The 15164-nt window shown below is 44.4% G+C and overlaps 1 protein-coding gene across 4 annotated transcripts in view; it reads right to left on the reverse strand.

Moving 5' to 3' along the window:
• Positions 1–15164, reverse strand: part of FANCC (FA complementation group C) — a 412246-nt gene that overhangs the window by 347470 nt on the left and 49612 nt on the right. For all 4 annotated transcript variants that reach the window (XM_075318657.1, XM_075318636.1, XM_075318643.1 and 1 more), the window contains exon 4: positions 4511–4605. In XM_075318657.1, coding sequence (XP_075174772.1) covers positions 4511–4605 — 95 coding nt within the window. The remainder of the gene's footprint in view (positions 1–4510; positions 4606–15164) is intronic.

Raw genomic sequence — 15164 nt, forward strand, 5'->3', positions numbered from 1 at the left:
GTAACGTTGGATACCTAAGCTACTGTAATGCCCTGCCCATAAGTTAAGTGATATAGCTTTTCAGAAGAACAATAATACATTTCTAGTAGGAGGTATTTAATAATATTCTTATTATTACTAGTGATGCGCAGATAGTAATTATTCGTAACGAATCTGAAAGTACTATTCCGGTATTCGTTACAAATAACACACCTAATGCAAGTCAATGGGGAAATGGAGCATTTTTCTTGTTGTGACATATCACTGGGTCACGGAATTCGTGACGCACATCCGGGCCTCGTTGGTGACGTCGTTGCGTGACACTTACGAGCAACTGCTAATGATCAAAAATACTCATCTAATCGTTGATTGTTGACATGTCGTTCTTTTCCCAAATATCGTTGCTGGACGCAGGTTGTTCATCGTTCCTGAGGCAGCACATATCGCTACGTGTGACACCCCAGGAACGACGAACAACAGCGTTCCTTGCCGTTCCTCCGGCAATGAGGTGGGAGTGTCGTTAATGGTCTGCTGGTCTCCACCCCTCCGCTTCTATTGGTGGGGCCGCTGTGTGACGTCGCTGTGACGGTGAACGAAAACCTCCCCCTTAAAAAAGGGGTTGTTCGCCGCCCACAGCGACGTCGCTAGGAAGGTAAGTACGTGTTACGCGTCCTAGCAATATTGTGCGCCACGGGCAGCGATTTGCCCGTGATGCACAAACGACGAGGGCAGGTGCTTTCATGCAGCGTGTAAAGTAGCCTCCATATACAGGTCTGTTCAGCAAATGATCCACCAACTACCATTTAATTATTATTTATTGGACCATTATTATATTTCTCTGCTGAACACAAATGCAACCAACAGCAGCCATTTTAAAACTACTATAAGGCCCTGTACGCACGCTGTGGTTTTTGCCGTGGATTTTCGCAGTTTTGCTGCAAAAAATGTTCATAACGTTTCCGCAGTCCTTCCCCAGCAAAACCTATGGTAAAAATAAATGCTGGGTGCACACTGCGTTTTTTTCCAACACAGGCAAAAACGCAGTTGTGGGTTTTACCACGGTTTTTGCCGTGGGTGCGGTATTCTGCCAGAGGGTGCAGATTTTTCTTAAGAAAAGACCATTTTCTAGTGCGCACATAAGAATATTGGAAGTATTAGGTTTTGTCTCACTATTTGTATTTTAGAGATCAGACTATTCTTTCATACATTCATTCAGCGAGATAATGAATGAATAGTCTGGTCTCCAATATAAAGAAAGAGGGCACAACCACCAGCTCGTTCTTACACTAAATCCCGTTGTCGCTCTTGACCAAGATATCTAGAGGTTAAACAACAAGGCTCACAAATTTTGGAATAGGATCTGTAGATTTAATTTCCGACTTTAGGATAGTTTAGTAATGTGCGGAATTTATTAAGCGGAGCTTTCATGTAAATAAATTTGTAACAATGTACTCAAATGACCTTTTTTTTTTTTTTCTTAAATGGAGCATTAAATGCCAGTTTTCATACATATGCAAATAGCCTCTTCAGAAGGAAGAGGACTAGACCTCTGGCACCACCTATTGCTTGTAGCAATCATAGAAATCAAAATTGACTGTTTAACGTTCCTTGACACATGACTTATGATGACAAGCCATACCAGAAACTTCATTTGCAGACACGTGTTTTGAGATGTTGCCCCTCCTCAGTGCAAAGCAGGAACCAGGGAGCAGGTTTTCTTCTTTTTTTGCATATTTTAATTCCCAGAGAAGCATTGTACATGGCCTACAAGTATATATCTTACACCAATTTGGCAGTCTCCACAAAGAGAAACATCCCCTACTAACGACAGCGGGCGGAAAAATTACGTCTTAGCGGTCATAGGGTTAATCGCGGCAGCAGCGGGAGATCAGCGCACATCTCAGCTGATTTATACAGCCGAGATGTGTGCCTGCTAGACACGAGCGGAATCGTTACCCGCTCGTGCCGTTTAACCCCTTAAATGGCGCTGTCAGTGACAGCGCTATTATAATCACGAGTGCGGTGAACATTTACTTACCGCCGATGCCGGAAGTCACATGACGTGATCACGTGACTTCTGGTTGTTGTCATGGTAGCACAGCGTCATGTGAGGACTCCTGTATCTCACATGACTAACTTACTGTTTCACCCACCTAGAGCTGGGCGAGACAGAAAATATCTGTTGTTCATAGCTGTATAGCTGTGCTCAGCAGATATGGCAGAGCGATCATATTGCTGATCCATATAGTCCCCTTGGGGACCTAGTAAAATAAAAAAAAATAAAAAGTTTAAAAAAATGTAAAAATAAAAAAAACAAAAAAAACCTAAAAAGTTGAAATCACTACCTCATTCGCCTCATTGAAAATTAAAGGGTTAAAAAAATAAAAAATACACATTTGGTATCACAGCAAAAATATTACACATGCCAAAATTACGTTTTTTGGGCGCCACAAATTTTGCACTAAATGCAATAACAGGCGATCAAAACGTAGAATCAGCGCAAAAATTGTACCATTAAAAACGTCCGCTTAGCAAAAAATAAGCCGTCAATGAGCCATAGATACCGAAAAAAAGAACATTACGGGTCACGGAATATGGCGTAAAACGTACGCCACTTTTTTCGGACAAACTTCTGATTTTTTTTAACCCCTTATATACGAGTAAACCTATACATGTTTGGTGTCTATGAACTCGCACCGACCTCAGGCATCACACCCACATATCATATAGTGAATACTGTGAATAAAATATCTCAAAAACAATAGTGCCATCGCACTTTTTTTTTGCAATTTTTCCACATTTGGAATATCTTTGCCATTTTCCAGTACACTACATGGTAAAACTCATAGCTTCATTTAAAAGTACAGCTCGTTCCGCAAAAAACAAGCAATCACATGACCATATTGACCAAAAAAATAAAAAAAGTTACTACGTCTTTTGGAAGAATGGCGAAAAAAAACGGAAAGCGCAAAATCGGCCGGTCGTGAAGGGGTTAAAGGGAATCTGTCACCAAGTTTTTGCTACCTCATCTGACAGCAGCATAATATAGGAAAAAGGACCCTGATTCCAGCAGCAACTGTGACACAATCAGAGTTCTTACCGTAGGTGTAGCAGAGCTCAGAAATCTAACCTCGCCCACACCACAGCTTTTGTGTAATTTTGTTACACAAGGAGGAAAATGGAAGCATAGAAGCCCAAGAAAAATAATCAATTTATTAAATTGTATTAAGACCATACTTCTGTATACATTTATTGATTTGAGCACTTCTTTATCTCTATTTTAATTATGGTTGTCATGTTGATTGATGTGTCATTAAATCCTTGTCCAGAAACTGATTTTCTTACTTCTTATCTGTAGTCAATGCAGCTTTGATATTTGATATAATAGTCTACCCTGGATATATTTTCCTCTCTTAGGGCGGCGTTACACGCAACGATTTATCGTGCGATCACACTCGCCCCCGTCGTTTGTGCGTCACGGGCAATTCATTGCCCGTGTCGCACAAAGTCGTTAAACCCCCGTCACACGTACTTACCTCCCTAACGACGTCGCTGTGGGCGGCGAACATCCTCTTCCTGAAGGGGGAGGGACGTTCGGCGTCACAGCGACGTCACACAGCGGCCGCCCAATAGAAGCGGAGGGGCGGAGATGAGCGGGACATAACATCCCACCCACCTCCTTCCTGCCGCATTGCCGGCGGGATGCAGGTAAGTAGTTGTTTGTCGTTCCCGTGGTGTCACACGTAGCGACGTGTGCTGCCTCGGGAATGATGAACAACCGGCGTGCAGAAGGAGGAACGACATTATGGAAATGAACGACGTGTCAACAAGCAACGATAAGGTGAGAATTTTTGCTCGTTCGGAGGTGTCACACTGTACGACATCGCTAACTATGCCGGATGTGCGGCACGAATTCCGTGACCCCGACGACATATCACACGATATATCGTACTGTATAACGCCGCCCTTATTCTACTGGAATTTACATTGTGTATTTTTAACAAATAAAATGCATTATTTTACTTGGACTTCTATGCTTCCAATTTTTTCTTTGGGTAACATTATTCATACGGAGTACTTTTTATGCTAACAGACCCATGTAAGGGTTTTTTTTTGCTGTGTACATTGTCTATTGAGAAAGAACTGGTTATCAGAGGAGGGGGCGTGGTCAGATGATTTGGCACCTAGTCACAGCAATGATAATGTCCCAGTGATAAAACCTTCACTGTAAACAAACAACAGCACACAGCTTAATAAATGATATCACTGAAATCTGTTTCAGCCCCATCTCCTGCTGTCTTCAGATTACATAGCAAAACTCTGCTGACAGATTCCATTTGAACCCCTAATTTTATTAGCTCTAATTTGTGTAAAACAACTCTGGAGAAGTATGATATGAAAGGCAGCATGGAACACATCAAGTCCACGTACAGTATAATGTCATTATCAGATACCTCAAGTTTAGAAATTGAGCGCTTACAAGAATTAGTTTACATGAGTCCTCATACTGCAGCCAAGTGTGCTGTCTTACCTTTATCCAGCTATTGGCTTTTTTTTCTATGGCATTCTGCGGTTCACTGCTGGTCAAGCAGCAAAGACAACAAATCAGCATCTGTCGAGTGTCCTCTGCAAAAGAGATTTTATTTTATATATGGCTATACAATATACACACGTTATGACAGCACTCGACTTCAAAGTGAGAAATGTTTATTCACATAAGTGACATTTCAACTCTCATCATTTCTTACGTAAATGAATGAAAGTGTTCCATTAAATAAATGATTCCATTATACAAGGTGATTATAAGCGCTGAAAGCTGTAATTTGTACATACATAGTAAGCTTCTTTGAGGGGGGTTCAGAGGGGGTTCTTCTTTCTTTTGTAGCTTATCTGCTATACTGTATTTTTTAATAAACTACACTATGTAATCAATGCTAAGGGATGATAATAAAAATATGAATTAGGTAAATATGCTTATTCAGTTTGATTTAGCATTACAAATATTTCTAATTCATAATATTTGAGTGTAAATTTAAAAATTACTTTTAGATTTAAAAACAAATTATTCAAAATTATTGTGGCTTCCTACAATGTCAGAGTCACTGTAGCTGTGGTTTTATGTGACCTTCTGCATTAAACAACTCACTTATGCAGTGACAATGCAAGGCTGGGGAGCCACTGGAACCTGCTGTGCTGAAAATCAGGTAGTAGGATCAAGTAGAGGCAGCATCACATGTTTTGGCAGGAAAAACGCAGCAGAAAAAAACCCACATTTTTATCACGTTTTTGGGGGTGGTTTTGTGTGTTTTTTCCTGACTTTTTAGGTAATGGCGATCACGGGGGTTGAGGCGCTGTGCCCGCACCGTTCCTGGCAGTTTAACTTCTAAACGCTGGGATGAATTGTGATTGCAGCATTCAGAAGACAGGGAGAGGAATCGCTTACCTATCCCTGGCGATCGAGTCCCTGTAACGTGATCAAGGACCTGATCGCTGCCATTTCAACCCTGGGTTGTCATCACGACAACCCCAGGTTACTGAGCTACAGATCGCCTTAGGCTATGTGCCCACGGGGACATTGTCCTGCGGATATATCCGCAAGACATTCCGCAGGTGCTCCCAGAAATCCGCAACAGAACTTTCTCTGTTTCAATGCTGTGGATATACAGCGAAATGTCGTGCGGATATGGTGCAGGCATTCTGCATTGAGGATACAGTACCATGGCTTCAACACTGCATCCTCAATGCAGAACAAGTGCTGCAGTGATCGGGGTGCTCATACTTGCCTCCATCATGCAGCACCTCGCTTTCTGGCAGCCGGGTCACTGTCAGGCAGCGTCTGGTTCACTGTGCTGGAGGTGGGCGGGCCTGAACTAGCTCCGGCTGCCACATGACCGGAGCTCGTGCAGGCCCCGCCCACCTCTTCCTTCCTGTACCTGGCTGGATCCACCGCGCTGCTGCCGCAACACTGGACGGAGAAAGTGACTCGGGTCTCTATCAAGGCAGGTAAGTATATGGGATCCTGCGGAGAAATCCGCAACAATAATTGACATGCTGCGGAAAAATTCGCAGCGTGGGCACAGCATTTCCCAAATGCCATAGAAATGGCTGGGGAGTAGCTGTGCTGCAGATTTCTGGAAAATCCGCGGCTTTTCCGCGAGAAATCCGCGGCAAAATCCGCGCATTTTCCGCAGCGTGAGCACATAGCCTTAGGCTGCTTTCACACATCCGGTTTTAGCAGAGCCGGCCAATCCGGCTCTAAAACCTATGCAACAGATGCGGCGACAATACCGCATCCTTTGCATTAGTTTTTGACATTATTATTATTATTATTATTATTATTTATTTATAGAGCACCATTAATTCCATGGTGCTGTACATGAGAAGGGGGTTACATACAAAATACGTATACAAGTTACAGTAGACAGACTAGTACAGAGGGAAGAGGGCCCTACCCTTGCGGGCTTACATTCTATAGGATTATGGGGAGGAGACAATAGGTGGGGTGTAGGTCAGGCGGCGGCTCCGCACGGTGGTCGGGCGGCAGCTCCGCACGGTGGTCGGGCGGCAGCTCCGCACGGTGGTCGGGCGGCAGCTCCGCACGGTGGTCGGGCGGCAGCGAGTTCATTGTAGATTGTAGGCATTTCTGAACAGATGAGTTTTCAGGTTCCGTTTGAAGTTTGCAAGGGTAGGGGATAGTCTGACGTGTTGAGGCAGCGAGTTCCAGGAGACTGGGGATGCTCGGGAGAAGTCTTGGACATGACATGCGGCCCGTCCGGTTTTTGCCGCTTGTGGCAGGCTACTGAGCATGCGCAGTGGAAAAAAAAACACATGCGGCGGCCGGATGCGGTGTTTGCCGCAGGACGCCACATGCGGCGTCCATAGGAATGCCTTGCAAATCGCGCCGCATCGGGCGGATGCGGCGCGATGCGGGTTTTTTTTGCCGGACGAAAAAAACGTGCCAGGCAGCGTTCCATCGGCTAAATCTGCCGCATGCGGCAAAAACCGTATCGAACGCAAGCCCATGCGGCACAATACGGCACTAATGTAAGTCTATGCAAAAAAAACGCAACCGGTGGCAAAAAAAAAAAAAAAACGGTTGCGGTTTTTCTGCAAAGCGCCGGATTGTGCCGCACAGGAAAAAACGGATATGTGAAAGCAGCCTTACAGATCATTCCGGGTGCATGGTGTGTGAGGAGAAGTGTCAGTGCTGACAGATCTAATCCACTGCAGTGATCAAACATGAGCACTGCAGTGGATTAGATCAGTCAGAGGAAAAAACGCAGAAAGAATTGACATGCTGCAGATTTTTTGTGCACCAAAATCTGCAACATGTGCACAGCTGAGGAAACCAGGTGATCCAGCTCTACTGGGGCAAACTCCGGCATGCACGGATACACTCTGACAGTGCAAGGGTCCAATGAAAGAAAAGAAAAAATGTCCAGCTTCCGGAATAATAGTAAAACTGCTGCAATTTTATTTAAGAACGTAAAAATTGACACAATGACAAAAATAGGGAGCCCATATGTGGCATAAGGCTACGCTTTTCGAACGCTGCCTGCGTTCTTTGTCAAGCCTAAGTGAATAGATCTTGCTCACAAGTATTTAAAGTCACTCCTACCAATGGGAGGAGTGTGCTTAATCAGAAAACACATGTGCCAACATGGGGTAGATAACATACAAAACAACAATACAAAAATTCAACAATGAAAAATATATAAATCTCATATTATATATATATATATATATATATATATATATATATATATATATATATATACATACATACATACATACATACATACATATATATATATATATATATATATATATATATACATATATATATACATATATACACACATATACACACACACACACACACACACACACACACATATACACAAAAAAGAAGAATTTTTAATATTAAAATTCCACATAAAAAAGAAAAAAAAAAATTTTTATTTTTTCTATCATCCGAAATGTACATGTGAACATTATCTACCAAGATTTAATAAGATTTAATAATAAAACATGACATCTCGTCTCAGAACTTGTACGATATAATTTTGAAACGCTAGAGAATAGGAGCTATATTTATTCAAATGAAAAATCAAAGCTTGTATAGCTACAGATAAAGGAATGGTAGTGTAAAGTGATATAACATCGCAACTAAGCCAGCTAAAGCCTGACTGCCAAATTTTGTTAGAGAACTGATCAAGAATGTCAATACTATCTTTGATGTACCCTGGAGTTCTATGGGTTAAAGGCTGCAGTATTGAATCTAGCCATTCACTCATATGTTCATTAGAAGAGCCGATACCTGAGCCAAAATTATATCGTACAAGTTGCGCAATTTTTGATGGAGCATAATTTTTTTGTGTTCAACAGTTTTATTTACAGTACCACGGAGTTTCTATGGGTGCTAAATTTTCGCCTTCAAATGCAAATTTGGTTATGGCTCATTGGGAGGAAAAATATTTGTATGATATTAATAACCCTTACTGTAAATTCATCCACTGGTACGGTAGATTTATTGATGACCAGTTATTCATTTGGAATGGTCCCACCTTATTAATTCCGGAGTTCATGAATTAAACAATAATCAATTCAATTTAAAATTTACACATTTTTGTGACAGTAATAAAATTAATTTTTTGGATTTGACTTTCACAGGCATGCCTAATCAGATTATATCTACTTGTATTTATCGTAAACCATTGGCTGGAAATACAATTTTACACGCTATGAGTAGTCATCCCAATCATACAATCAAAGCTGTACCAGTGGGTGAATTTACTAGGGTTTTGCGTAATTGCAGTGAGCATTCTGTATATAACAATGAAGTCAGGTCAGCTGAATCCAGATTAAATGCAAGGGGTTATCCATCTTGGACACTTCAGAGAGCACGCAAGATAGTAGATAATAAAAAAAGTGATCAATTGATAGATTTTTCAAATAAAAATTCTGAATGTAAAAATAATAATAAGAATAATACGAAATTGCCTAATAAAATAGTGCTTTCTTTACAATACAGCACACAATTTAATCACATTAAAAACATCATTAAACGGTATTTACCCGTTTTAAATGAGGATCCTGTTCTTGCAACCATACTGCAATCTGGTTGCAGAGTGGTTGCTAAAAAAGCACCTTCACTGGGCAACATTCTTTCACCTAGTTTTTTTGTAAAAAATAAACCTGTTTCCACCTGGCTTGAACACAAGGGATTTTTTAAGTGCGGCACTTCACGCTGCCGCACATGTGAATTTGCTTTACCCTATAGCTCATTTTCAAATGCTGGTGAGACTGCCACATATTCCATTTTGAGATACATTAATTGTAATACCACTAATGTGGTTTATAAGTGCACCAGCTGTAATTTACTTTATATTGGTTGCACAGTGAGAAAACTCAAGGTGCGTTTTAATGAACATATCCGGGATATTTATAATTCTAAGGGTACTGTTATTCCAACCAGAAATCTCTCATCGGCATCCAGACATTTCATTTCACATCATAATTGCAATACTAATTCCCTGCGTATTTTTGGTTTAGAAAAAGTTAAAATCTCTCCTCGTGGTGGTGATATCCAACATCAGGTTCTCACACGTGAGGCTTTCTGGATATTTCATTTGGGAACTAGAATACCCAATGGTCTTAATCTGAGACGAGATGTCATGTTTCATTATTAAATCTTATTAAATCTTGGTAGATAATGTTCACATGTACATTTCGGATGATAGAAAAAAATTAAAAAAAAATTTCTTTTTTATGTGGAATTTTAATATTAAAAATTCTTTTTTGTGTATGTGTGTATATATATATATATATATATATATATATATATATATATATATATATATATATATATATATATATATATATATATATATATATATATATATATATATATATATATATATATATATATATATATATATATATATATATATATATATATATATATATATATATATATATATGAGATTTATATATTTTTTATTGTTGAATTTTTGTATTGTTGTTTTGTATGTTATCTACCCCATATTGGCACATGTGTTTTCTGATTAAGCACACTCCTCCCATTGGTAGGAGTGAGTTTAAATACTTGTGAGCGAGATCTATTCACTTAGGCTTGACAAAGAACGCAGGCAGCGTTCGAAACGCGTAGCCTTATGCCACATATAGGCTCCCTATTTTTGTCATTGTGTCAATTTTTACGTCCTTAAATAAAATTGCAGCAGTTTTACTATTATTCCGGAAGCTGGACATTTTTTCTTCTCTAACATGTGCACAGCAATTAACAATTCTCTTATGGTATGTGCGCACGTTGCGTACTAGCCCAGCACCGTAAAAGGTGCGCTTCAGAGCGCAGCTGAAAAGCTCCGTTCTGAAGCGCATGGTGCTGGCGAGAACGTGCGCTCTGCCTGCAGCTCCTGCCATAGACAGAGCAGGAGCTGCCGGCAAAGCGCACGGAAGAAGTGACATGTCACTTCTTTTTGCGCAGCGCTTCAGCAGTAGCCGAAGCGCTGCGCTCTAAAACGCCACGTGCGCACGGCCCCTGCACAATCTTCATAGACTGTGCAGGGGACGCAGGACGCATGCAGTTACGCTGCGCTACAAAGCGCAGCATAACTGCATGAATTTACGCAACGTGCGCACATAGCCTTAGATTATGCTGGGATGAGTTTTCCCTTGCAGTATTGATTAAAATATGCAAGAAAAAACACATGAAAAGATGCCGCAAAACCGCCACATGGGCCCACAGTCTTACAGTGAACCGAGGGGGTTGAAACATGAAACAGTTAGGCTAAGTTCACATTTCCACTAAAATGTATCAGTCACAATCCGCTGTTCTTGTAAACAACGGAATCCGTTTAGTGGATTCCGTTGCTCCCATAGACTTGTATTAGCAGCGGATTGTGACTGATGATGCTGCGTTGCACCCTCCGCCCGACTGATCAGTCGTGGAACGACTGACCGCCGGGCGGGAGGAACGCAGCATGTAACGTTTTTTGAGCAGCGCGATCCGTCGGATTTCGCTGCGCATGCTCTCTGGCTCCCTGCACACGTAACCAGCTTTGGTTGGTTACCCGATATTTACCCTGGTTACGGTGCAAGGAGCCAGCACTAAGCGGTGTAGGCCCGTAACCAAGGTAAATATCGGGTAACCAAGGTAAACATCGGGTGCTTTGCGGTTACCCGATATTTAGTCTGGTTACGTGTGCAGGGAGGCCGACACTTCCCCGCTCGGTCCACGCCCCCTCCCGCACTCCGCACATGTATGTACAAACACACACCTGTCCCCAGCCATGCAGACAAGCACTGCCACTGACACCCTCATCTGGCCCCGCCCCCCGCATGTACACACACTCACTCACTCACACATACACTCACCTGTCCCCAGCCATGCAGACCGCAGCACTGCCACTGACATCCTCAGCGCCTGGCCCCGCCCCCCGCCCGGCTCCGCCCCCTCCCGCATTCAGCATGTGTATACACACACACACACACACACTCATCTGTCCTGCAGTCCCTGCGGCACTGACGTCCTCAGTGCCACGGACCCGCTCGGCTCCCCCCCACCCCCCGAACTCCGCCCCCCGCACACAATGGAATCCGACAAAGAATTCTGTTCTTTGTCATCCGTTGTACAGCGCATCAGTAACATGCGTCAAGCGACGCATGTGACCGATACAAAACAACGGAAATGTGAACTTAGCCTTAGCGAGCCTAGCCTATGTGGAAGTACAGTATGTCTTTTTCTATGAAAAAATACTATTTGCTAATCTAATCAGCCATCCATGCCTTTCCAGGACTGACCAATTTTTTTTGAACACCACAAAAAACATTTTTTAGCAGGATAATTATTTTACATATCGTCATACAAAGCAGGTACATGAATAATACTATATATACTCCCAAATGGCATGCTCGCTGTCTTGGGGTTATATTTCACTCAGAACTTTCCTTCATTCCCCATATACAATCACTCACTCACACATGTCACCTGCATCTTAAAAACATCTCCAGAATCTGACCATTTCTCACCTTCGAAACTGCAAAAACCCTTACTGTCGCACTTACTCATTCTTGTCTGGACTATTGCTACTTTTTACTGATCAGTCTCCCTCTGACCAAACTTTCTCCTCTCCAATCCATGCTGAATGCAGCAGCCAGGGTCATATTCCTGTCCAGCGGCTTCACTGATGCCTCCACCTTGTGCCAGTCATTACACTGGCTACCCATCAGCTACAGAATGCAATACAAATTCCTATCTCTCACCTACAAAGCTCTCCACAGTTCTGCACCACCTTATATCTCATCGCTTATCTCGGTCTATCATTCTACCCGCCCCTCCGTTCCGCAAATGATCTAAGACTAACATCCTCCATAATACGAACCTCACACCTCCATTTCAAGATTTTTTTCGTCCCGCACCAGTTTTCTGGAATGCACTACCCCAAAGAATGCGACCAATATCCAGCCCCCAAGTTTTTAAGCGTGCATTAAAAACACACCTCTTCAGACAAGCTTACCATCATAACTTACCAACCTAACTCTCCTCCGTCCCACATTCTAAATGCTACTCGTAACCTTCTCTGTCCTATTTCTGTCCTCAGCTCCTCCATACAACCAATAGCAAGTAAGTGCACCTAAAAGGTTACTGTCTAATGATCGGCTCATTCATCTTTATATGTAACCAATAAATGATCATAACAATGGCCAAACCAGATACTACAAGTACTTTACCTTTTATGTCCCCCTCTTTTCCCATAGATTGTAGGCTTTCGAGCAGGGTCCTCAATCCTCTTGTAGCTGCTGAACTATGTGGTATTTTGTTATTGTCTGTACAAGCCCCTGCCTGATTGCAAAGTGCTGCGGAATATGTTGGCGCTATAACAATAAACTTAATTATTATCTATATATATATAATTGCCTTATTCTGTCTGTCTGTCTGTCTTGCTCCAAAATTGTGTCCTTACGGTGACACAAAGCTGATTGGCCGCTGGGCTCGCCATGGCCCCGCCCCCCTGCACGGATTGGCTGCTCGCCCAGGCTTCGCCCGCACACGGATTGGCCAGCCGCTCGCCCAGGCTCCACCCCCCACACGGATTGGCCTCTCGCCCCGGCACGCATTGGCAACTCGGCCACGCCCCGCCCCCCTCACACAAGGCACGCTCGCTCTGGCCCCGCCCCCCGCACGCATTCCCCGAACAGACAAGGAGCCACGACTCCCAGGTGAGTACTGTACCCCCGGGAGCCCACATCAGCGTACGCCGCCAACCCAGCCGACACATACCCTCGCATTGCTGGGGTTGCCGCCGTATGCTGGTGTGGGCTCCCGTGCGAGCGGGGGACGGGATACGCTGGTAACCATGGTAGCATAGTTACCAGCGCATCAAGGTCCTGCAGCGGCGGAACATACACACGCACACACATAACAACAACACACACACATCAGATCACACTCACTCTCACACACACACATAACATCGCATCCACACATTCACAACATCCTGGGATATCGCTTGCTTCTCGGCGGCGATACTGTGGAGTGACCTTCCAGGACCTGCCGGAGGATCACATGGCCAAAAGCATGTGGTATCTCCGGATGTTGTAAGTGTGAGCGCGTATGTGCGATATCGTCAGTGTGTGTGTGAGTGTATGCGATCGGATGTGTGTGAGTGTGTTCTGATGTGTGAGTGTGTGTGTGTGAGTGTATGCGATCGGATCTGTGAGTGTCGGCAGAGGAGCACGGCGTGCTGGGGGAGGCTGGGAGGAGAGAGGCTGATGCTGGGGGAGGCTGGGAGGAGAGAGGCTGATGCTGGGGGAGGCTGAGAGGAGAGAGGCTGATGCTGGGGGAGGCTGAGAGGAGAGAGGCTGATGCTGGGGGAGGCTGAGAGGAGAGAGGCTGATGCTGGGGGAGGCTGGGAGGAGGGAGGCTGGGAGTAGAGAGGCTGATCCTGGGGAAGGCTGGGAGGGGGAGGCTGATGCTGGGAGGAGAGAGGCTGATGCTGGGAGGAGAGAGGCTGATGCTGGGAGGAGAGAGGCTGATGCTGGGAGGAGAGAGGCTGATGCTGGGAGGAGAGAGGCTGATGCTGGGAGGAGAGAGGCTGATGCTGGGAGGAGAGAGGCTGATGCTGGGAGGAGAGAGGCTGATGCTGGGAGGAGAGAGGCTGATGCTGGGAGGAGAGAGGCTGATGCTGGGAGGAGAGAGGCTGATGCTGGGAGGAGAGAGGCTGATGCTGGGAGGAGAGAGGCTGATGCTGGGAGGAGAGAGGCTGATGCTGGGAGGAGAGAGGCTGATGCTGGGAGGAGAGAGGCTGATGCTGGGAGGAGAGAGGCTGATGCTGGGAGGAGAGAGGCTGATGCTGGGGGCAGAGAGGCTGATGCTGGGGGCAGAGAGGCTGATGCTGGTGCAGCATGGGGGATGGAGCACGATGGGGGGTGCGCAGCATGGGGGATGGAGCACGTTTGGGAGTGCGCAGCATGGCGGATGGAGCACGTTTGGGAGTGCGCAGCATGGCGGATGGAGCACGTTTGGGAGTGCGCAGCATGGCGGATGGAGCACGTTTGGGAGTGCGCAGCATGGCAGATGGAGCACGTTTGGGAGTGCGCAGCATGGCAGATGGAGCACGATGGGAGGTGCACACCTCCCCCCAACACACAGACAGACACACACACACACACACACACACACACACACACACACACACACACACTGGGAACCACAAACACTGCCCCTACACAGACACCCACACACACAGACAACGCTGCACACACACAACACCCAACACACAAACACCGCGGCATACATAAATATACGCACATACCACGCAACACATACACATTGCACAAAACACACCACACCCACACAAACCGCGCAACACACACACAACGCTACAGACACACAGCGCTCCACAAACAACGCAACACACATACAACACCGCTCTCACCCCCCGCCACACCCAGACAACACCCAGAAGATGTACAGCGCCCTACACATACACTTGGTAACTACAGACAACACATATATATAACAAAAATCATACATTAACTACACAATACGTAAATTCTAGAATACCCGATGCGTAGAATCGGGCCACCTTCTAGTTATTATAATATAAACCAATTGTTCCTTCAATGACGGTCAAATAACTGCTGTATATTCCTTCTCAACC

The sequence above is a fragment of the Anomaloglossus baeobatrachus genome, chromosome 1 (genome assembly GCF_048569485.1).
Source record: "Anomaloglossus baeobatrachus isolate aAnoBae1 chromosome 1, aAnoBae1.hap1, whole genome shotgun sequence".
NCBI lineage: Eukaryota > Metazoa > Chordata > Amphibia > Anura > Aromobatidae > Anomaloglossus > Anomaloglossus baeobatrachus.